Below are 23175 nucleotides of genomic sequence, written 5' to 3'. Positions count from 1 at the left end.
AACCCCAAAATCAGGCAGCTAAACAAATGTCGGTGCTCTATGTGCCTGCCTGAACTGCAATGTACATATATATCAGGCATAACTTTGGGAGTCCCTTCTATATATACAACATTTAACAAATTGCTTACCCAGGGATGGCCCAATATTCTTAAGATCTAGTTAGTAAGCATTTAAAGCCAACTTTCAGCATATGAGATATAAATCATAATGTGTTCTGAAAACTGCAGTTGTCATAAAAGCTGGTCTGGAAGAATTGCTTTTGCCCAGGGACAAAAGCATTGATAGACATTTGAGTGACAAGTATTTTAGAGAGTTCCATTAATTCATGCCTTTACACACAGCTTGAAGAGGGAAGGATTGTCTTCCTCAGCTTGCTGTTGCTAAATGCACTACAGTTTTTTAGTAGAACTATTTCCAAAAGAGTGCAGTGTGAGTTTACTATGTATTTAACAACTTGGATTTAAGAACTTGTGCAGCTTCAGACTTGACCTTCCCAATAAGGCAGACAGAAGAAATGTTAACAACAAATAACAGTGAAAAAAAAAGACTTGCCCTACATAGTCGGTTTGGCTCAGTGGATAGAGTGACGTCTCTCAGACTGAAGGGTACTGGGTTCAACTCCAGTCAAGGGCACATACCTCCATTGCAGGCTTGATCCCTGGCCCTGGTCAGGGTGTGTACAGGAGGCAACCAATGGATGTCTCTCTCACATCAATGTTTCTCTCTCTGTCTCTCCCCCTCCCTTCCACTCTCTAAAAGTCAATGGAGCCCAACCGGTGTGATCCAGCAGTTGGGTGTCAACCCAGGAACCAACAGGTCACCTGTTTGATTCTCAGTTAGGGCAGGCTGGTTCCCCAGTGGGGGTGTGCAGGAAGCAGCCTATCAATGTGTCTCTCTCATCGATTTTTCTGTCTCTCTATCCCTCTCCCTTCTTCTCTAAAATCAATAAAAACATATTTTTTTAAAAAGTCAATTTTGCCCAGCTGGTATGGCTCAGTGGGTGAGCATCAACCTATGAACCAGAAGGTCACGGTTCGGTTCCGGGTCAGAGCATATGCCCGGGTTGCCAGCTCAACCCCCAGTGTGGGGCGTGCAGGAGGCAGTCGATTAATGATTCTCTCTCATCATTGATGTTTCTCTTTCTCTCTTTCTCTCTCTCTCTCTCTCTCTCTCTCTCTCTCTCTCTCTCTCTCTCTCACTCTCTCCCTCCCTCTCTCTCTCCCTTCTCTGAAATCAATATAAATCTGTATATATTTTAAAAGTCAATGGAAAAATATCCTTGGGTGAGGATTAACAGCAAAAAGAATGACTCATTTCTTCCCACAAAGGTGTAAGAGAAATGATCATTAAAGATACAATCATTTTCCAAAAAGCTTTATTGCAGTTTCATGCAAGGCTTTCTAGAGCTTTCCGCTCGTGTGGTGTGACAGCAAAGCCAAGAGAACTGAGCTGGCATCCTTCCCTGGTGACTCAGGCCGGGCCACTCTTTTCAACAGCTCTTGTTAATCTTGTTAAATCGTAAGTGCCTCTTGGTTTTATGAGCCGGGCTCGCTTTCCCTTCCAGGCCTCGCCGACCTTGCTGTCTTTGTGTGGCTTGAATGTCGTCTCACGGAAGAAGTGTACAGTTAATTCTAGGGCACCAGCAGGCTGAAGAGTATGTGTGTGGCCCGCATCACAGGGGAGAAGCACAGGAACCAGGGTGCATATCAAGTGCACATCGAATTCATTTTAGATCTGTGACCAAACATCTTTTAGAGACTGAATTTTGGTGACTTGGGTGTTGCCTTTTTGTCTTTGTTATTTAGAAGGGGAAAATGAGTTTGTCTTAGGGTTGGTTCAGCTTTGTGGCGATGCATCACACGTGGGAATAGGAAAATGAGCCACACTGGACAGAAACTTGGCAGTATCTATAAAACGATTGGATGTGCATATCTTATAATCCAGGAATTTCACCTCTAAGTACTCAAATGCTTTGATTTTCACAAGAATGTGTCCTGATATTTCTGTTACTCATAGCATTCTATGAATAATGCCCTTTTTAATGCTGAGTCCAGCTCTTGGAAGAGATAAATGTCTAGAAGCTGAGATGGATTCCAAAGGCAGTGTCTAAGGATTGAATATAGGCACTTTAAAGTCCTGAAACAACCCACCTTTTGAGTGCTCTCTGAAATAAGGCTTATTTTCACTGGGTCCCATGCACTATAACCAGCTGAAAAAATGACTACAGAAAGACAGGTCAGAATTGGCAAAGGGTCAACAGGGTGCCTGAAGGATTCCCCTCCCTTCTACCATTGCTCCAGTCCCTGCCCCTAGGCAGTGCCCTCCACACTTACTGCTGCTTCTGCCTTCATAAGCCTGTCATGTTTGGGAAAAGATTCTTCAATTGAGTCCTAGAGTTTAGAAAAAATTTGTTGGTCTCCCACCCCAAATACAAAAACCATTTACTCCAGGAAATATCTATGTTTCACTGAAAGCATGCTCATTTTCAGGAGGATGGCATTAGTAACATTCTGTGTTCCAGACACAGGAATGTCTCTTCTCACTCTCCCCATTTGGTTTAGTGTAATAAATCAGTTTGAGTAGCTTCTCTAACCAAGATCTATATGTGGCATCATGAGTCCTCTTGTAGTTTAAATTAGATTTTAACATCTTCATATTTGCTTTGCTTTGTGAATTAGAGAATTGTTATTCTGTGGGTTTATAGGGCAAGATTCTAAGATGGCTTTATGTGGTATGAATAGGGGCAAATCGTGTTGAAATATCCATAAGAGAATGTAATAGAATATGTGACAAGGGAAAGGACCTGTTAACATAAGGGTCAGTGATGGTGACATAATCAGTTCAGTAGCAAGAATGACCTTTATTCAGATCCCAAGTAGAATCCTTTAATCCCTCTGGCTCACAGGACACATTTGCTCTGCTGGGAAGTTTACATGTCATGTTGCGGAATTTTATCCCTGCTGACTATTTTTGCAGAGAGCACTTCCTACCAAGATTTTTATACCAGCCTTTTGGAGCATATTTTCATATACAAATAAGGGTAGTGAGGGATTAAAACAGAATTTCTCAATTGAACTCAAAGAGGGGATTTCACCAAACTCCAGAAAAAGAATGTAAAACCAGTTCATCCCTCTAGAGCTAAAGCTCTTAAAGATAATGACTTGTATTGCATGAACTCTTCTAGACAACAATAGCATTGCAAAATAGGAGGAAATGTGTATTCTGAATCATCCAAAATAAAACTTGCCATCCTTGGATTTCCTCCTTACCTAAGCCTGATCTTTAGAAATAAGAAGTCTAATTCCATAATATAGGAAGCGGTTTTAAGGTATCTTTAAAGATTTTTTAAATGTATAGTTCCAGCCAGCACCGGTTTGGCTCAGTGGATAGAGCATCAGCCTGCGGACTGAAAGGTCCCAGGTTCGATTCCGGTCAAGGGCATGTACCTTGGTTGTGGGCACATCCCCAGTGGGAGGTGTGCAGGAGGCAGCTGATCGATGTTTCTCTCTCATCAATGTTTCTAACTCTCTGTCCCTCTCCCTTCCTCTCTGTAAAAAATCAATAAAAAATATTTTAAAAAATGTATAGTTCCAGAAATAGTGATGAAAAAATGTTCTGCTCTCACTGGATTTCCTCCTTCCTCCCCACTTCTGTCCAAGTCCACCCATCCACCCATCCCCCTCTGAGGAGAAGGCTGGGCCCCTACCTTTTACCTCCTCTTGTGCCCTCTGGTCCCTCGGTGTCGTGCTATCTTAGAGACCCTCGGAAGAGTGTCCAGGGCCACCCTGCTCACACTGATGAACCCTCTTCTCCCTCCTTTCCCTTCTTTCCATGGTGCCTCCTGCTTTTCCCTTGGGCCCTTTTATTTAACATCTCAGTCCTGTGACAGGCAGAGCACAGGACTGGTTGGCCTTGTCCTACATTTTATAGCCTTTCTTCCACCTACTAGCTCCTTGCCCTAAACTCCGAAGGAGCCCTTCTTTCGTCATGTGCAGGAATTCAAGCCTAGTCATTGCCCCTTAGCATCTACTCCTGATTCTTACATTTTTACAGGCAGGATTAATATTTGAATGCAGTAGACAATCCCAAATTATCACCTTTTGATGTTATTCTTAATAAAGGCACCAACACAAAGTGAGGCATGCACACCACACACACACACACACACACACACACACACACGCATGCACCAAATAAAAAACTAAAACACTCATGTGAAAGCACTTTACAATGTCAAAGTGCAAAGCCAATATTGTTTTTTTTTATTATTATTATCAGGCTATCCTCAACCCTCTCTATGAAGTAATAGCCAACACAGCATAACTGCCGAGTGAAGAGCTCTCATCCTGGAGCCACACTGCCTGGGTCAGATCTCAGCTCTCCTATGACCTAGTATTAGCAAATTACCCAATTTCTCTATGCCAGTTTCCTACTCTGTAAAATGGACTTAAAAGGACTTGCCTCATAAGGTTGTCATGAGGGTTGGGTGAGTTAATATTTGAGTAGACAGAGAGGTGCACTGCCCTGACTCCCCTTCAAGGGCGAACTTGCTGCCTGAGGCCAAGCCCTTCCTGGGGAAGCCCAGGTTTGTGACTGAGCAAGGTGGGTGTGTGAAGGCGAGCGATTCGGGTCTGGTGCAGAACACGCTGACAGGCAGCGCTCCCCTCAGGCTTCCTGCCAGGTCGGCAGAGACTTCGTTGAGCCTGCATCGCAGTTGGACTTCTCACTGCTTTCTCTCCCTTCTCTTCAAAGGTGGTAGTCCCTACTACATACCCCAAGGTCTGTCCCAACTACTGCTTGCCGAGACCTTAACCTGCGAAGGCACTGTCAACTATTTGGAGAAGTACCTGGAGCACAGTGAACACTATGTAAATCTTGTTAAATACGATTAAATAGGTAATCTAGAAAGACAGCACCTTCATTACTCATCCCACTTAGAGAAGATATTCTAGCTAATGTTCAATATTGGGTTACTTTAAAGAGTCTCTGACTCTACTAATCGGGATGAGGAAACAGTAATACCACTAATGCAGCCACTGTATTGCTGTGCTTGTGCTTTGGGCTTTCCCCCTCACTTTCATCTTTTCTGTGCTTGATCTCACCAATTCAATTTCTCATCACTAACAAGGGCGTTTTCTAACATTTTAAATTTAGGTTCAACAACTTTGGCTAATGTCTAATGAGAACGCACATATAACCCCTACAGCATCTAGAATCCAGACTTCTCAGAGTCTTCCCATGTCAACCCAAGGATTGCCTGGTCTCAGGCTGTGTCACAGGAGGAAAACGAGTGGCCTTGGGACCCTGGAGTCCTCCACAGCTCTTCACCTGCAGATCTGTGGCTGAGCATTATTCATCAACTCCTTCATTCAGTCAATAAATCTTCACTTCTCACAGTCACAAAGAAGAAAGACAAGATCCTGCTCTCGGGGCTCTTACTCTCTGGTGTGGAAAGGCCACACCAGGTAATAAATGAGACAATTAGAGATGAGGTAAATACTGTGGAGAAGATGACCACACAGTAAAGAGCCCTGGCTAGGGCCTATATTAAGGAAGGCCTCTCGCAAGACACTTGATTTAAGAAATTAAAGGTGAGAAACCAGAAAAGTGCCTGGGGAAGCAAGTTTCAGGCATGTGGAACAGCAAATGAAATGAGTGTGCTTGGCTGTTGTAAGAACGCCAGGGAGGCCAGTCTGGGCTGAACAGTAGTAAGCCAGGGAGAATGTGGTACCCAGGTGAAGTTGAGAGATGGGGCCCGATTCTGGAGGGCCTTAAAAGCCATGGAATAAATTAGGGCTTCATTCTAACTACCATGAGAACCAAATGATTTTGAGAGTTGACATTACACAATTCATGTTCTTAAAAGATTACACTGACTAAACACAAGCTCAACATTGAAGGGAACTGAATTACAATTTACTAAAATATGTGGGTACTCTCAGATTCCTGGGTGATGCTCTATGTTAGCATTGTGTAAACATGTCTAAGGGCTTTTGGGCCAACCTGTGGCTGGTTTAATGAGTTGCTCTCAGGGCACTAAGAATAAACATTGATTAAAATCATCTCTAGACCTGAAGAAAACATCATTCTGCCCATACTCAGAAATTGTACCCCTACTCTCATCTCACTAAGCTCATTCCTTCTTATTTCTATTTATAGCTTATCGCCTGGCATTGGATAATCTGTATAAATCTTCTAAGCCAACCCTTAGTCATAGCTTCTCTAGAATAATTGGTAGCTATATCACTTTGGCTTGAAATGGGAACCATTTTTTGGCCTCTCCTGGGTGTGGCATCAGTCTGTCAATGGTGGCCTCAGCAAAGACAGGAACTCCTGCCAAAGAACCATATGTAAATGGGACATGCTTGTTTTTAATTTTCCCTTTCAGACTGAGAACTGACTTACCAAAGACAAGCTGTGGAGGAGAGTGCAGAGCTAATGGAAGAAGTAGGGAGGAGTCTGAAGGGCCAGGAATGAAGGGGGCCAGCCTGTCCAGGGGAAAAGCGGGGATTACGGGGGGAAATGAGCTATCTGGTATCATTACGTTAAGTGCCATTGGACTGATGTGTAAGGTGGGCAGAATGGGCCAGGAACCCAGTTAAGTGTGGAAAGATTCCAAATTGGTGTCAAGGAGAGCAACTGTTAGCAGAGAAAGCTTTAAAGGACGGAGAGTTAATACTTGTATCTCTGCCTCAGTCATCTCAAAAAAAAGGTAAGAGCTTCTTCTCTCCTGTTGATGGAGTTTTCCCTGACATTAAGTCGATGGGATCAAAAACAAGCACCGGCAGCTAATTTGCTTCCTCTCCCCAAGTTACTTTTGTTTATTCCTGGTAATTAAAATGAGGATTGCTTTTCCCTCCCTCCCTACTCTACCCTGCCTTCACACACACACACACACACACACACACACACACACATATCAGGCAATCTGGAAAAGTCGTGCCCAGCCAAACCCTCCTGAATTTATAGAATTCCAACTAATTGGTAGCTTTGGAAGCAGCGCCGAGCCAAGCAAGGCCAAGTTATGAATGAATGAAATGTAAGGACGCTAATTAATATAGACTTCCAATTTGAACTTCTTCTGCAATTTAAAACATTTCTTTAACGTAATCTTTCTCTATTAGATAAGTTCATCATTTGAACAATTCAGGCCTACAATCAATGTGATCAGATAAACTAAATTTAGATAAGAAAACATGTGATCTGATTGGAGGTGGTATGGAACCAGCCTCTGAATTCAAAACATGTCATTTTTATTTTCTGGGCTATGTTGCTATGTTGGTGGGGGAGCTCTTAGACCCATTCTGAATATTGTCAGATGGGAGAGGCAGTGTGCAGGGAGGAAAATATAATATGAGAAGGGTAGAGATACCCCTAAAAAACTCATGTCTTAATGGAGGGCAAGTACTTTAAGTTCAAGTGTATGTATGGCTGTTGCTGTTTTTTAAGAAAGTAAATAAATAAATGAACTTTGTCTTCTCTCAATCACTTTGGTTAGTCACATTTGGAGGCCAAGTTTAAGTTCCCAGGTCTCTCCTGGCTGGCGGTTCGTGCAGAAGCTGTGCGGTGCTAATCCCTACTCTGTGTCATTCACCTTTTAAGTCACCCAAACGTGGTACATCTAAAAATCAAATTACCACCTGGCAGCAGGCCTCCTGAGTTTTCCTCCACATTACTCAGGATTTCCAAATGACTGCTAGATCTAAATCTTGGTCTCCTTCCACCCAGCAAGTTTCCATGAAACTCCAAAACTAAGAAATCCTTTATGCCACTTGACAACAAGAACATAAAATCACAGAGACAATAAAAAGGAGGACTATGAAGCAGCAAATGAAAACAGAAACTGTTAAGGATAATGAGAAAAGCGAAATTAGGCCTGGGGCACCGCCACCCAGGCCAGTCCCATGCCTTACTGGTAAAGGGCTGGTGGAAGAGCAGATCTGCCTGTTGGAATTGCCTAAAGATGAGAGAAGGCGCAGAAGTATGTCCTTGGCTCTCATTAGAGGCACAAAGCCCTTCTGAAAGAATCTTAAAATATCTTCCACTCATGTCACCAGTTCTAAAAGCTGGGAGCAGTGTCCTTTCTGCTTCCCCATCATCGAGGGCTCTTGTCACCTTTCACAGGAGCGAGCTCTCTCAGGACGGGGTGCCCTCCATGGCTGTCTCAGTCACACTGAAGGGCCCACAGGGGCGTCCCTGGGGCCGGAAGCAGCGCATACCTTTGAAGCCTGGACTCCTCCTGGGAAGGGCTCATTACTCTTTAGTGTGGAGGTTTTCTGAAATCAATCCTGCCTGTGCTGAGTAATTAAAACACAAGCGGGAGGCTGGTTCTAGTTTCCTTATAAATAAACTGAAAATAATGAAATGTTAGGAACTGGCATTGTCTGCCAAGTTTTATGGCTGCCCCCTAATTACTTTGCTACAACACAAATTTTTGTGTGTGTCCAACATAATTATTTGATAACCATGACCATAGTTCCCAAAACAATTAAGGACTTTAATCATGAATTGAAAGACAGAAAAATCACTTGACAAACGTTTGCCCTCCTACCTAACTAGAGTGCTGAGTTTGTATATTTTGCTGCCTACATGAATATTTATCATGAGCAGAGACAGGCCTGACAAAAACGATTATGGAAACTGGCCTATAAAACTGCAGCGCCCTATTCCTCAACGTGTGCTGCAACCACCCTGTGGGGCCTGGGGTGGGGAGGGAATCAAACCACAGGATAAAGGAGGTAAATGTTTGGGATGCTTTCATTTTACTGCATTCAAGGGTGTGGAGAGAACATTATGTTTATGCCAAAAATAAACATGGCAATACTGTGGAACAGGATGCAGTATTCACACAAATGTCTCGGTATTACAAAGACATGGCATGCACAGGGGTCCTCCTTCCTTTGGGGGGTTCTCTGTGGAAGGTTGGTGAAGTGCTCCTGCAGTGTCAGGAAACAAGGAGATGTCAAATAAAAAGGGAGGTGTTTCTGATGTGCAAGTTTCTACTCTAGATTAGAATAGATGAGTTTCATATCTCATATCAATGTGAATAATGGGCATTTAAAGCACCTTCTAGATAATTGGTTCTCTGCCTCCCCTCTCCCCTGACATTTGTTAGTGTCTGAGGACATTTTTTTGTTGTCACACTGGGAAGGGGGATACTACTGGCATCTACTGCTCAACATCCTATAATGTACAGGGCACCGCCCACAACAAAGAATTCCCCAGCCTACAGTGTCAATAGTGTTGAGGTTGAGAACCCCAGCTCTCGCCACTGTGTATACAGTATATACACAGAGATAGAAAATGGGTGGTCTGAAGGTCAAAGTCAGGTCTAGGAGATCGGGGCCCAGTGGAAGCCTAAGAACATAGTGACCAGGACAAGGGAAGGACGCACAAGTCTGCCTGGACCAGGGCAAGAGACAAAAAGCTGTCTCTGGGAGCAGGGTTCAGCCGGTTGCCAGGATATGAAAGGAGTAGGTTCAGAATTCAGACGATGAGCTACAATGAGGTCTTCGAAGACTTGCTTCTCTGAGACTGTGGAAGATGCTGGTCAGGATATGAAAGGAGTAGGTTCAGAATTCAGACAATGAGCTACAATGAGGTCTTCGAAGACTTGCTTCTCTGGGACTGTGGAAGATGCTGGTATGCATGTGGTCACAGATATCTGTCTCCTCCAGAAAGCTGCCTTCGGCCTTAATCCTCCAACTGCCCTACCTCCTCCAACCCCTACCCCTCACTCCAGTGCTCCGGCTACAGGTCTGAAGCCTTTATTATCTGACCCACCACTACATTCTGCCCTGGTCCCCAGAGTGAGCTGTAAACTCCTCCAGGACGGTGTTGTATATCCCCAAATATCTTTTCGGTCCATGGTATCATAGCACATAGCAATACATAGAATGGCTGCTGAATTGATGTCAGTGCTGTATTCTCCTCCCAATGTAAGACATTCTGTATGTATACATTTGAATAAAACATATTAAATAGGAAGGAAAAAGGAAGTGCTCTCCTCTTTTTATCTGGGAAGGTCATTTGGCAGTCTATTTTGAAAAACCTGTTCATGCTTTCTTTTTAGTGCTAATCTCATCTATTTGACTGCCTTCCCCCTTCTTTAGCCTTTTTAGCAGTTTCCAGTAGTAATCAGTCCATTTCATAAAAACAGTCACAATCTCGGTGAATGCTTTTTAGAGACAAATGCCTATAATTGAAGCACAAAGTTTGTCTAGCCTTCACTATACAACTAAAAAAAAAAAAAAAAAAAGGTTAAGTTCTATAACTCATTAATCTGCTCATGACTTTTCCCTGTAAGGGGTACTTTCATTCTGTTCAGCTTTAATTATAACAAAATATTCATGTAGGCTTCCTGTCTGCTCTCCATATTCAAGATGAACCGTTCTATAGACTGAGAAGGAATGGAGTATTTTTGGAATAAAAGGCAATTTTCCATGTTCAAACTTTTCCATTCGGGGCAGGTTCAGCACTTTCCTATTCTTTACATTCCCAAAATGTAAGGAACTCATCGGAAGCAATCCAAATATCGGCAACTCTATTTTACCAAAGAAATAAAAGGGTTATTCTTCACCCCCACAAAACCATTTATCAAAAGATTGAACCCAAGGTTATTTTTACTCAGCAGCACCCATTCTCCACCCATTTACTAGTAAATGTAGATGCTACTTACACAGCATTTCAGAAACCAGAATTTTGTAAGAGCCAAGAAGGAATAATGAATGAGCCCAACCCCTTAATTTTGTGGTGAGGAAACTGAGGCTTAGGAGTTGATATGAACCCTCAGTGCTACCTAATGACAACAGCTAGGACTTAGCAAGGGCGCACGGCTTCTCACATCTTCACCACTTCCTCCGTGTCAAAGTCGGCATTGTAAATCGCTTGGGCTGATGCAGGAGCCTTCTAAGGCCTGCGTCTGCCCTGCCTCCCACATACCACTCTTCCCACAAAGACTAGTCACTCCACACAACAGCCAAGAGGGATGCATCTAAACAGATGGCCAACTATGTCTCTCCTTTGCTGAGAAACCTCTCCAATGTCTTCCCAGCTCTCCTGAGTAAAAGCCATCTTCACATGGTCTACATGGCCTAGTCCAGCGGTTCTCAACCTGTGGATCGCGGCCCCTTTGGGGGTCGAACGACCCTTTCACAGGGGTCGCCTAAATACATCCTGCATATCAGATATTTACATTACGATTCATAACAGTAGCAACATTACAGTTATGAAGTAGCAACGAAAATAATTTTATGGTTGGGAGTCACCACAACATGAGGAACTGTATTCAAGGGTCGCGGCATTAGGAAGGTTGAGAACCACTGGCCTCGTCCATTTCTAGTTACTTATCTCTTTAGTCGTTGCTCTCCAGCTGCACCCATATACATCACCCTGGGGACTTTGCCCTTATAGTTCCCTATGCCAGCAACTTCTTCCAGACATCCAAATGATTCCCTCCTTAGCATTAGGAATCTTCTCAAACTCTTCCATAGGTGGCCTCCCTGACAACCCTATGTCTCACCTCCTATCTCTCTCTCTCCCACCTTACTTGCTTTACTATTTTTTCTAAAATGTTTACCAGCTGATGTATTATATATTTATTTATTGACTGCCTTTCCCACTAGAATGTAAGCTCAACAAAAAAGTCCCTGCCGGATCCCCAGTGCCTGGCACATGCAGGCACTCAATATTTTTGGAGCAAGTGCTTACTATGTGTCAGGTACTAACTACTCTAAGGAAGATACAGGAACCACTTTATTTAATCTCCCCAATAAACGAGATAGGCACTATCTTCATCACCATTACTGTCATCTCTGATTCACAGATGAAGAAACAGAGTCATGGGGAAGTTGAGTAACTTGTCCAAAATCACCCAGCTAGTCACTGGCAGAGCCAGGATTTGAACCTGGGCACTCTTTACCCATCATGATGTATTAGATCCCTCTTAGCTTAGCTAAGGACAACTTCAATGATACCAGACTCTCAGAAATTGAGATATACTGAATCCGCTTTCAAAATGTCAATAGTTTTCTATTACTGCCTAATATTTTAAAGTAATCAATAACATATGATTGGTAAACAAGTGCAAAAATGTAAGCCACAACGGTGCAGCACTTCAGTGTCTAACTCAGAGAACACACAGATGACTGTGGCTTACAGGCGTGTGCAGGTACTTCTTCCGACTGGGCTGAGATTACCACAATTAGCTCTGGTCCGCAAAGGGAAAGCTAAGACACAAAAGCCGCAGTGATGTTCCAGGCCACACAGCCAGCAGCAGTGAGGGCCCCTCTGGGATTGCAGCAGGTCACACATGCTCTCAGCTTATTAGTGTCAACACCCTGATGATTCACACAATGGAATGTTTAAACCAAGATGTCACCTAATAGAGGTATGTTGATACAGCTTAATCTGAGAAGTTACATAATCATACTCATGTGGAAATGCCATAAAGGAATTTGTGCCTTAGAATAAAGAGGGATGCACCCCCTGGAAATGACTCCTACAAAGATTTTCAGTGACAATGTACTAACCTGGACCGGGCAGGTGTCTCATACAAAAACAGGACCCAATGGAGGCTTTTTGGTAAAACTGAGCCAGACCCCGGCCTGAAAGAGCCCCAGGTTCCCCAGGAGAGAGGCCTGCTCTGTAGCTAATCTCCTGGGATATAAAGAGCCTACTGAGAATCCTCCTGCCTCTGGCTTCCGGGCCCAATATTTACGTATGCAAACCTGGAGACCTTTCATTATCTTTCTACCCCAGAGAGCCCAAGGGCTCTCTCCTCCCACTTTGGAATTCTCTGAAAGAAATCTCGAGTTCTGGAATAATACCCCCAAACCCAGTCTTCCCTTGACCTGGCCTCCACTGTCCCACCTGCCCCAGGACGTGGCCGAGAAAGAAGGGGGCTGGCTGGAAGGGAGGGGCGGGATGTCACAAGCACCTGTCACCTGGCAAGCCCCCTCACTTCGCCATCGCCCCCAGCCCCACCCACCCTCACTCCTGGGAGGGCCGACCAGGCCCTGGCCCTCCCGCGAGCCCTAACCGGTACGCACAGGCCCGTCCCTCCCGCCCCAGCCTCTTGCCACTGTCCAATGGCCAAGGGGCAGGGCAAGCTGAGCAAGCCGTGGCAGCCCAGCCGGGTCCCCGCCCTGTTCCCGGTTCCCGAGCCGGACCCCGGCGGCCTTTAAATGCCGCCCAGGGCCGGCGCCGTGCGGCTCTTGGCACCTTTCCTCTTCGCGCAGCGACAGCAGCACCCGGAGGCAGAAAGCAGCTCGACTGGCCAGTCGCCGTCCGGGCAGCCGCGGCCACCTCCGACCTCGGGGCCGGCGCCGCCTCTCCCTTCCCTCCCCCACCGCCCGGGCCTGCCTGCCAGGTCGGCGCGGGGGCCCCGGCGTGCGCGCGCGTGCCCGCGTGGGTGTGCGCGCCCGAGTCATCCTCGGACCCGCGCCCCCGCCCGGCGCAGGACCGCCCCGGGATCCCCGCCCGCGCGCCGCGGCCCACGTCCCCCGCCACCGGCCTCCAGCCGCGCACCCGCCGCGCTCTGCAAGAAGATGGCGGGATCGGTGGCCGACAGTGATGCCGTAGTGGTGAGTGTGGCGGGGCGCACGCGAGGCGCCCCGTTCCCGCGGCCCCCCACGCCGCGCCCCCGCTCCCGCCGAGCTGCGGCGGAGAGGAGCTGGGGCCCAGCCCGGCGCCCCCGGCGTGGGAAGGTGCCCGGTACCTGTTAGCAGGAGCCGCCGTGCGCGGCCGGCTTGGGGGCGCCAGGGGTGCCCCGGGCTGGGGGCCGCTGGACCCGGGAGGGTGTTGGGCGGACGGCGGGATGGGGGTCACCGACAGCCCCCTCCGTGCCGTGCAGCCCCCGGCCAGGTGTGTGCACGTTGCACGTGTGAGGGTGCGCGTGCGTGAGTGTATCGGGGCGCGCGCACCCCGCGTCCGCCCCCGACCGGGGATTCCCCCTTGGAAATGGGTCGGCGCCAGTGGCTCCCGGGAGAAGTTGAGCGCGGCTGCTGCGCTCCAGCCACGTCCGGGAGGACAGGCCTGGGAGACCGCGCGTCCAGATGCGTTCTGGGTTAGAGAGGGGCCTACCCTCCTCCGGGGCTGGGCTCTGGCTTCCCGGTGTGCCACGACCTTGATTTGGATCTAGATCTGAAGGGTCCGGGGATCTTTAGAGGCTTAGCTACCAGGTGGAAAGAACGGGTTTTGTTCCGAGGATTTATGCGGTTATTCAATGGACTGTGAGGCGGCAGCATCTGCAGACGCTGCCAGTATTCTGTAAGGGCTGCTGGATTCCTCCAGATTTGTGTAGGTTCTTCCCGAACTCCCACTCCCCAAAACAAGAGCCTTTAAAAAGCCAATCTATGTGCTTCTATTTTTAGAAACTAGATGATGGACATTTAAACAACTCCTTGGGCTCTCCAGTGCAAGCCGACGTGTACTTCCCACGACTGGTAAATGATTTTTTTTTCTGGGCTCTGTGTCTCTGCCGGTACCCTCTTCCTTTCTAATTGCATTTTCTAATGGGTCAGGTCCTCAGGATCTGAGGGCTTGGCTCTTCCCTTGCAGGCTGTAAACTTCCTGTTTCCCCTTGCAGATAGTTCCATTTTGTGGGCATATTAAAGGTGGCATGAGACCAGGCAAGAAGGTGTTAGTGATGGGCATCGTTGACCTCAACCCTGAGAGGTAAGGCAGAGCTATCAGGCAGTGACAAGGCCCTGCCCCCTCCTATGCACTGCTCCTCCTCTTCCTCTCCCTGTGGCCAGTGTTGCTAGTTGGAAGTGCCAAGAAAGTACCATGTTCCCATGAAAAGAATGTGTATGAATCCCAGCCATCATTTCTCCAGACAGCTATTTATATCTAGAGATTATAAATATAGGCCCACATCATTTTTTCTTTGACCCTTTTGGAGGCAAAGAAAGGACTTTGTTTTTTTGTAGTTTTAAAACATGGTGCTTGGAGTGAGAACTATCAATATAAATGAGAACCAAGTTTACAAGATATTATTTCCCCTGATCAGTTTTGGGGGCTGTGTTTGAGAATTCTGAAATGGATTAAGATAAAAGATGTGTGAATGGTTTGGGGTATCTGAAATCCCCAATGTGAATCATTTTCAACTCCACCAGAGCCTCCTTTATGTAACAAAATAACTGGCTTCATTATAATCCTACTTCTCGATAGCTAGTCTCACCTGGATAAAAGAGTAGTGTCCCATGAAAAGCAGACAAATCCCGAGAAGAAGGAGAAAATGTGGGATCCTGGGTCATTGTTAAATGTTGTTATGTCCAACCTGGAATAAATGAGACGATTTTCTTACCAGTTTTGCCATCAGCTTGACCTGTGGTGACTCAGAAGATCCTCCAGCTGATGTGGCAATTGAACTCAAAGCTGTGTTCACAGACCGGCAGCTACTCAGAAATTCTTGTATATCTGGCGAAAGGGGCGAGGAACAATCAGCGATCCCTTACTTTCCATTCATCCCAGACCAGCCATTCAGGGTGAGTACCTCGAGTGCTCCAGCTCCAGCCCCTGGCAGGGTGAGGATGTTTTCCTCCTCTGGTGTTGCCAAGAACGCTTTAAGCAGCCAGAATTTTTGCATGTCCAGGAAATTTGTCACCCGATGGTGAAAAAAGATCAAAAGAACTGTGTGCTGATTTGAATTAATATTCGCCATGGTAGCTCTTAGCTAATACATTTAGTAAGTGAATCCATATTTATGTGTCCTGATTGTTAAGAATACTCTTCTATGTAGTGCTTCACATAGTATTAAGTATATAATAGATACCTGTCCCAAAAATAGTTGATTGATTAATAAATATGAGTTGTCCTCATTTTTTTCTCAACCTTTAAGAAGCACTAAATCTTATTAGTTATAACTCTCTAAAGAATATAGTGGTTGGAATTTCAAGGCCTGGCTATGTCTTTGTTTCCCCCTATGGGTTAAGTAGCCTCAGTCCGTGTCTTTGTCACAGGCTGTGTGACTGACAAATCTTTCCCTTGGAGCTGGATGAGTATAGATTTGCTCCTCACTATCTAGCAAGCCGGAAGCTCAGCCCTAACTTCCCATCCAATTAAGATGCATTAGCAGCACCTTCCTCTATGAAGGACAACACCAAGAGATGCAAGTCAGTAATGTGTCAAGAAAGGACTTACTAAAATGTGAGACCTGCTGATGAAGTTGTCCCCATTATACCTTGTTAACAAAAATCACAATAATGACAACTCAGTTGAAAGCTCTATGTGGCATATACTCCTAACAAAGCAGAACTACCTACCTTTGCTCTTCATCTAGAAATTTATAAGGGCCTTATGAAGAAGTAGTTATGTTCTGGGGGGAAACATAAGAATCCAAGACTTTTCATATCAGTGGTCGCATTGAGATTGTTGCCTTCTAATCATAGTCTGGGAAAGGCACCCCCACCCATGATCCCTGCCCTTCCCTTTCTCTAAAATGGTAATGACCCCTTCGGCTACTCGTGATTCTGACAGTTTCTTAATTATGAATCTTAATGCATAGCTCAGGAGTGTGAGTAAGCAAAGCTCCTGACTGCCAAGAGGAATATAATGCTTCCCAACAACAAAATTGAAATGATGTTGGCCCTCCTTGGTGACATAAGTTTGGTAATAATACGAATTAAATGTGACTAACATCACATATGGAGTCTCTCCTTGCATGGTGAATACCATTGCTTTTAATAAATACATAGCATAGAACCAATGATTAAATTCTATGGTGAATTGCTTAAGGAAGAGAGGAAGAAAACCTTTTACCATATGGAATCAGTATTTCTGTTTGTCTTACCAAAGCCTTGTTAATTATACATCCTTGGTCCAATGGTAATTACTCTGTAACCTCTTTGCTTTAGTGTTTACTGGGTTGGAGTGTCTACTCTAGACTATTATTACATGCTACTAATGCATACCAGTTCTGCCTTATGAGAGGCTCCTCTGAAGGTGGGATAGATTGTTCAGGGGGAGGACAGTGGAGGCATTCAGTGCCATATCAATAAAGCTATGCTCTCTGGAGTGTTAAAGCATGAGCAATTTTAAATCTTTAAAGGATATTACATAGTGTAGAGCAGTGGTTGACAAAGTGTGTTCCTCCTTCCAGCAAAAACAGCATCCCCTTGGAACTTGGTGGAAATGTAGATTTTTTTTAGAAAACACATTAGACCTACTAAAATTAAAATTTTGGAGGTGAGGCCCAGCAATCTGTGTTCTAACAAACGTTTTGTATTATATTCCGATGCACTACAACATGTGAGAACCACTGAAGATGTTGCCGTTCTTGCTCTAAAGCAGCGGTTCTCAACCTGTGGGTCGCGACCCATCTGGGGGTCGAACGACCCTTTCACAGGAGTTGCCTAAGACGATCAGAAAACACATATATAATTACATATTGTTTTTGTGATTAATCACTATGCTTTAATTATGTTCAATTTGTAACAATGAAATCGGAGGTCACTACAACATAAGGAACTGTATTAAGGGGTCGCAGCATTAGGAAAGTTGAGAACCACTGCTCTAAAGTGAAAGACTGTCTGTTTGTTTTCCCTAGCAGGATTCATTGAAATTGGGAACTAAGATTGATTATTCTGTTTCTTCCAGGTGGAAATTCTCTGCGAGCACCCACGTTTCAGAGTGTTTGTGGATGGACATCAACTTTTTGATTTTTACCACCGAGTTCAAACGTTATCTGCAATTGACACCATAAAGATAAACGGGGACCTCCAGATCACTAAGCTTGGCTGATGTTATTTCAACCACCTCCATTTCAAATCGAATCAGGTGCCACAACTATCTGACTGTTGGTCTGGAAGAAGTGTCTTAACAACATCTGGAGACTTAAAAAGAAAACAAAAGCAAAAGGCAAGCTTCACTGTCTCTTCTTTGCAGTTGAAACCCAAATGACAACTTAACCAAGGTTTGCCCTTAGGAAGCTGTCGGAACAAAGACACCGAGCCATTATTCCCAGAACAAAGTAATAACATTTATGCTGGATTTTATTCAGACCTAAACTGAAATGGATTTGTGATGATTTGTGATTTGGTAGCGAGTTATTCATCTTTTCAAAGCAAGGTGATGTTTAGAAACAAAAAGTGCTAAAGACTTAACAACAAAGACGGTACACCGAAATCAACTCATTTCTGCACTGAAGTGGAATTGCGTAGCACAACCAACATTTTAGTCAGGGTATTAACATAGAATGTAGGTTGTTCAAGGTTTGTGTGGTTGTTTTTTTGTTTTGGGGGGTTTTGTGTTTTTTTTAATTTTGTTTTGGTTTTTTTGCACAGGATAATGTTAATTCAGATTTTTAAAGCTTTCTCATATTTATTTATGCTCAACATATGTATTAGAAAATGATTAATATCTCAAGAACAACAAGTTAGGAACTTTTGAATGTACAAACATTTTAGGTCCAAGGGGGGAACGATACATATTACAATCATGTAACAGGTGAATTTCTACCTTAAACAATTGAGTCATATCCTCCAGACCCCTATATTTAGGACCTCTTGATATAAATTGCTGTAAGTGCTTTTGGAAAGACTGCAACATTTTGGTAAAACTGGTTTTGGAGTTATTGACAATTCATGTAAAATTCTATTTACATCGCTTTTTCTCCTTCCTGTGAATTAACACAGTATTGGCTTCCTTAAGACTGACTAGCTACTTTTTCCTAGATTTACATAATGGCTCCTTAAGTTGCTATTAAACTAATGGACAACATATAAGAGGTGATTGCATAGACAGTTTTTAAATGACTATTATATAAACTTTTAAGGGTATAATATGAAAATGATTCTGGAATGCAATGTAAAGCAGGAGCCGCTGGCCCCAAATAACTTACTTGCAAATAATTTATATCACCTACAGCTATTAGCTCATTGCATCTCTTTTATTACATGGCCCTCACCAGCATCCCCAAGCAATGCCTTTGTAGCTGCAGAGTAGAGGACGGTTCCTGCTTTGTTGGCTCTGCTGAGATACTAGGATAAGACAGGATCCAGATTAGGAAATGATCCAATTAGCTTATCTGAAAGGTTAACTCCCAGAACTCCAGGTCTTTGAGTCCAACCAATAGGACGCATGCTTCCCAATTAAGCTGTAGGAGTCTCCCTGCACTTGTGGAACTGATCAAACAGCAGTGCCTCTCCAGGAGGAGCCTGCACTACCATCAATGTCATCGAGAGGCAAGGAATGGTTGGCGTCCTGGGTGCTGAATTTCCCAAACCCCATTGGCCCTGGAGAGAAGGACCTTTGGCATTGCTTGGTCAGGTAGAACGGGGTGGGGGGGAAGGGGTGCTAGGGTGGGGGTGTATTTATGTATAATTTAGGTTTTGTTTGTACAGCATACCATGTCTGGTTATGACACGTCCTTGTCCTGCTTTGCTTTTGAGTTTTTTTTACACAACATGCAGAGGCACTGAAGTGGCCACGTCATTTCCACGTGTCGAGAATGTAGACAGTGTTTCAGTACCAAAGTCTAAGAAAAAGAAAACTAAAATGGTGACTTTTTTATAGGCGATGTATTTGGATTCTTCTAACCTTTGAAACGGTGTAGCACAGTTCCATTGTGTTATATAAGAAGATCCTTTACCCAACAAGACTGGCTGAGCATTGAAAAGCTGTATGGACCAGCTGACTTAATCAGCCAAGAGGGCTGTCTGTGGCTCCAGGTATTTTCAAGCCTGTGATTAATTTCTCATGGTCCTGAAGGATATGTGTTGGGTTTTTATTCTCCTTGTGGTGGAAGAACCCACGGGAGGTTTCCTTTGAGTGGCCATCCGTTCCCACCCACTGCATAATTCAGCAGAAACCAGAGGCGTTGGGAGTGTAACTGATTGGAGTGGACACTGTACTCTCTACCTGTCGGCTAACTGGTTAGCAGCCAAGCCCTTAGGCAGTGTAATGTAAAGACAGGCTGTTAACCTTTCGTTTCTCTCTGAGGTTTTGGTTAAGCCTATTGGAATTACTCTAAAGGATGTGAGAGTTTGGTTCAGCTGTAGGTAAATTAGCAGGGGCCTACTCCAGCTGTAAACTGGAAACTGTTCATGTTCTCTCAGGGCCATGTGAGGCCCAAGGTGGGAATTCAGTATGGAAAGTGCAATTTAAAGCTTCACACGAAAGCACTTGGGTATGCGAGGAGTTATTTCTGACCAGAGTCCTCATTTCGCAATGTGACCAAAACCAAGGAGTGTAATGAACAATCAGGCTCTCGGGGAATAAAGGCAGGCTGTAGACAATCTGTCCATTTCTGCATCAAAATTGGAGTGAATGTTTGTATATACTTACAAGTTAATAGAAATGACTTCTACTGGGCTAACCCAAAATTGTCTTAAAATTCTTTTTTTTGTTGTTTTTTTTTTACTTGAAACCCCATTTTAAATCTTGCCAGCCTCAATTCAAAAATCACTCTTAGAATTGATGGCGATTTGTTAAAGTGGCAAATCCTTTCATTTGTATTAAAAAGAAAATATCCAAAAAGAGGGAAACAGCCTTGGCGTTTTCTGGCATTAATGAAATAATGTCCCTCTGATGAATTATTTTCAAAGAAACACTTTCTTATTTACTGCGTGGTGTAAAATGTGCTAAATGTGTTCCTACATTATTATGTCACTGCTGAAAGTTATTTGCACTATAATAAAGGAATTTTCTACTAAGTGGCTTCCAATTGGTCACATGCTAAATTTGGCTCCCGTTGTGATATACTGACCATAGATGTGAATAACAGTGTTCCCTCAGTTTCACACTCATACTCCAAGACCACGTGTTTCTGTATGTCCCACATTGACAAACTGATTGATCAAGGAAGGAAATTGTCTCAGGGTCCTCAGAGACCTAATGAGTTTATGTTGTGTAGGCTAGGGATTCTTTTTCTTTTCTTTTTTTTTAAATAATATATTTTTATTGATTTCAGAGAGTAAGGGACAGGGAGAGAGAGAGAGATGGAAACATCAATGATGAGAGAGAATCATCAATTGGCTGCCTCCTGCACACCCCCTACTGGGGATTGAACCCACAACCCAGGCATATGCCCTGACTAGGAATCAAACCGTAACCTGCTGGCTGATAGGTCGAAGCTCAACCACTGAGCCATGCGGGCTGGGCGGATTCTTTTTAAATATAATTTACATTCAGTAAATTAACTGTTTGGGGTGGGGTACAGTTCTATGAGTTTTAACACATGCATAGGTTCATGCAGTTCCCACCTCAAACAGAATACAGAATTGTTCCATCACCCCCCAAAATTCTCTTGTGCTATATCTTTGTAGTAAAACTTGTCCCCTACTCCTAACCCTGATTAGACAACCACTGATTCATTCCCCCTTCCTTTAGTTTTGCCTTTTCCTGGATGTCATAAGAGGATCCTAGAGTATGTGTAATCTTTTGAGGTTACATACTTTCCCATTAGCATAATGCATTTGAGATTCATGTTTTGTGTATCAATGGTTTTTCTTTGTTATTACGGAGTCGCATTCCATTGTATAGATTTACCAGTTTTTTAAACCTCTTACCTGTTAAGGATACAGTGGGTTCTTAATAAATAGTAAAATGCAGTCTTAGCACAGTATATGCAAAAGCAAGACTGCATTTCGCTTGTCCTCTCCTGTGGTTTGAATGATTGTGAAGGATACAATCTCTTGACTGTTCTACCTGCAAGTGAAATATGGCTTAGAGAAGTTTGCCTAGCTTCAGTTTTGGGTGGTGAGCAGAGAGATACTAGTATTTACATGCGGGATCTAGGATCCTGTTTTTTCCTTAATTAGTTTTATTAATCCCTTTAGTTTTTTAAAAAATATATATATATTATTGATTTTTTACAGAGAAGGAGAGGGATAGAGAGCCAGAAACACCGATGAGAGAGAAACATCGATCAGCTGCCTTCTGCACACCCCCTACTGGGGATGTGCCCACAACCAAGGTGCATGCCCTTGACCGGAACTGAACCTGGGACCCCTGAGTCCGAAAGCCGATGCTCTATCCACTGAGCCAAACCGGTTCGGCAAATCCCTTTATTTTTTTAAAAAAAGTTTTAAGGATGCAAGGCTGTGAGGCTAGTCTTACAGCTTCTGCAGTTAAGTGCAGGCAGGGAGAGGTCTGTTAAGGTGGAGACAATTTGCTGAGGCTGTTGGGCAGAGATAAGAGAGCTTCCCTCACCCCCGCTCCCCTAGTCTAGGTAGGAAGGTCCCTTGGGGGATATGACATTTGTGAAGAAAATAATTTTCCTCTCCCCTTCTAAATTCTGCAGGACTTGTAACCAAATGAACATGACACAGATTAACATTAACAGGAGACAAAGTCTATGAATGTACATTGGGGGGTGCCATAAGAATGGGACCGGAAGATGCACTGAGCAGTCGAGGTTGATATGCCATTTTGGACCGAGGAGAAGGAGGCAGGGCTCTGGGATTTCAGATGGAAAGCAGGTCATTTACAGGTAGATGGGGAAAGAGAAAACATGTAAACAAATTGTTGCTGGACCACCCAGAAACAATGGGACACAGGCAAACACAGCTAACGAGCTTTGCTAGATTTCTTTAGTTTATACTTGGATACTAAGTGATGCTCCCGTCCTTGAAGCAGGTTGTTCCAAGCAGTTAAAGGAGACGGTCAAAGGTTCTGAGTCTTTTGTTTCTTAACAACCAGTTTAAAAGTCAATATCCCAAAAAAGCATATTTTGGGGCACAAAACTTTGGTGTCTCCTTCACATTACACTTGTTTTATGACATCCATTGGATTAGATGGTGTGGAAGATATCTACCTGTAGCCTCCACAGGCCTCAGGCACGTGGGACCTTCATTCATTCAACAGCTATTTATTGAGCTGTGTCCATTGCCGTTCTAGGCACCTGGATACATCAATGAGTGAAGCAGACAACAATATTTGGTGGTTTAAACCTTATGTGCTTAAGAATCACCCAGAAAGTCTCCTTACAGGGCAGAAGCCCAGCCTCACCCTGGAAGATTCTGTTTCAGTAGCCTACAGTAGGTCTCAGGAGTGTATATCTTTAAGAAATATGCCCTGGCTGGTTTGGCTCAGCGGATAGAGCATCAGCCTGCGGACTGAAAGGTTCTGGGTTCGATTTGGGTCAAGGGCACATGCCGGGGTTGTGGGCTTGATCCCCAGTGGGGGGTGTGCAGGAGGCAGCCAATCAATGATTCTCTCTCATCATTGATGTTT

The 23175-nt window shown here is 44.4% G+C and overlaps 1 protein-coding gene across 1 annotated transcript; it reads left to right on the top strand.

The window, feature by feature from the left end:
* Window positions 1-13101: 13101 nt before the first annotated feature.
* On the top strand, window positions 13102-20654 carry LGALSL (galectin like). Its single transcript, XM_081101361.1, has 5 exons — window positions 13102-13583; window positions 14373-14444; window positions 14588-14676; window positions 15311-15488; window positions 17599-20654. The coding sequence occupies exons 1-5, from the start codon at window positions 13185-13187 to the stop codon at window positions 17740-17742; spliced, it is 882 nt and encodes a 293-aa protein (XP_080957487.1). The 5' UTR covers window positions 13102-13184; the 3' UTR covers window positions 17743-20654.
* Window positions 20655-23175: the final 2521 nt, after the last annotated feature.

Source organism: Myotis nattereri (assembly GCF_964212035.1).
Source record: "Myotis nattereri genome assembly, chromosome: 10".
NCBI classification, from domain to species: Eukaryota; Metazoa; Chordata; class Mammalia; order Chiroptera; family Vespertilionidae; genus Myotis; species Myotis nattereri.
This window is presented reverse-complemented; position numbering and strand designations above follow the sequence as displayed.

Excerpts from the sequence above, each read along its gene's own strand:
- LGALSL (XM_081101361.1), top strand. The coding sequence starts at position 13,185 with ATGCCGCCCAGGGCCGGCGCCGTGCGGCTCTTGGCACCTTTCCTCTTC. Across the intron at positions 13,584-14,372 it reads CCGACAGTGATGCCGTAGTG|AAACTAGATGATGGACATTT; the intron begins GTGAGTGTGGCG and ends TTCTATTTTTAG. Across the intron at positions 15,489-17,598 it reads TCCCAGACCAGCCATTCAGG|GTGGAAATTCTCTGCGAGCA; the intron begins GTGAGTACCTCG and ends TGTTTCTTCCAG.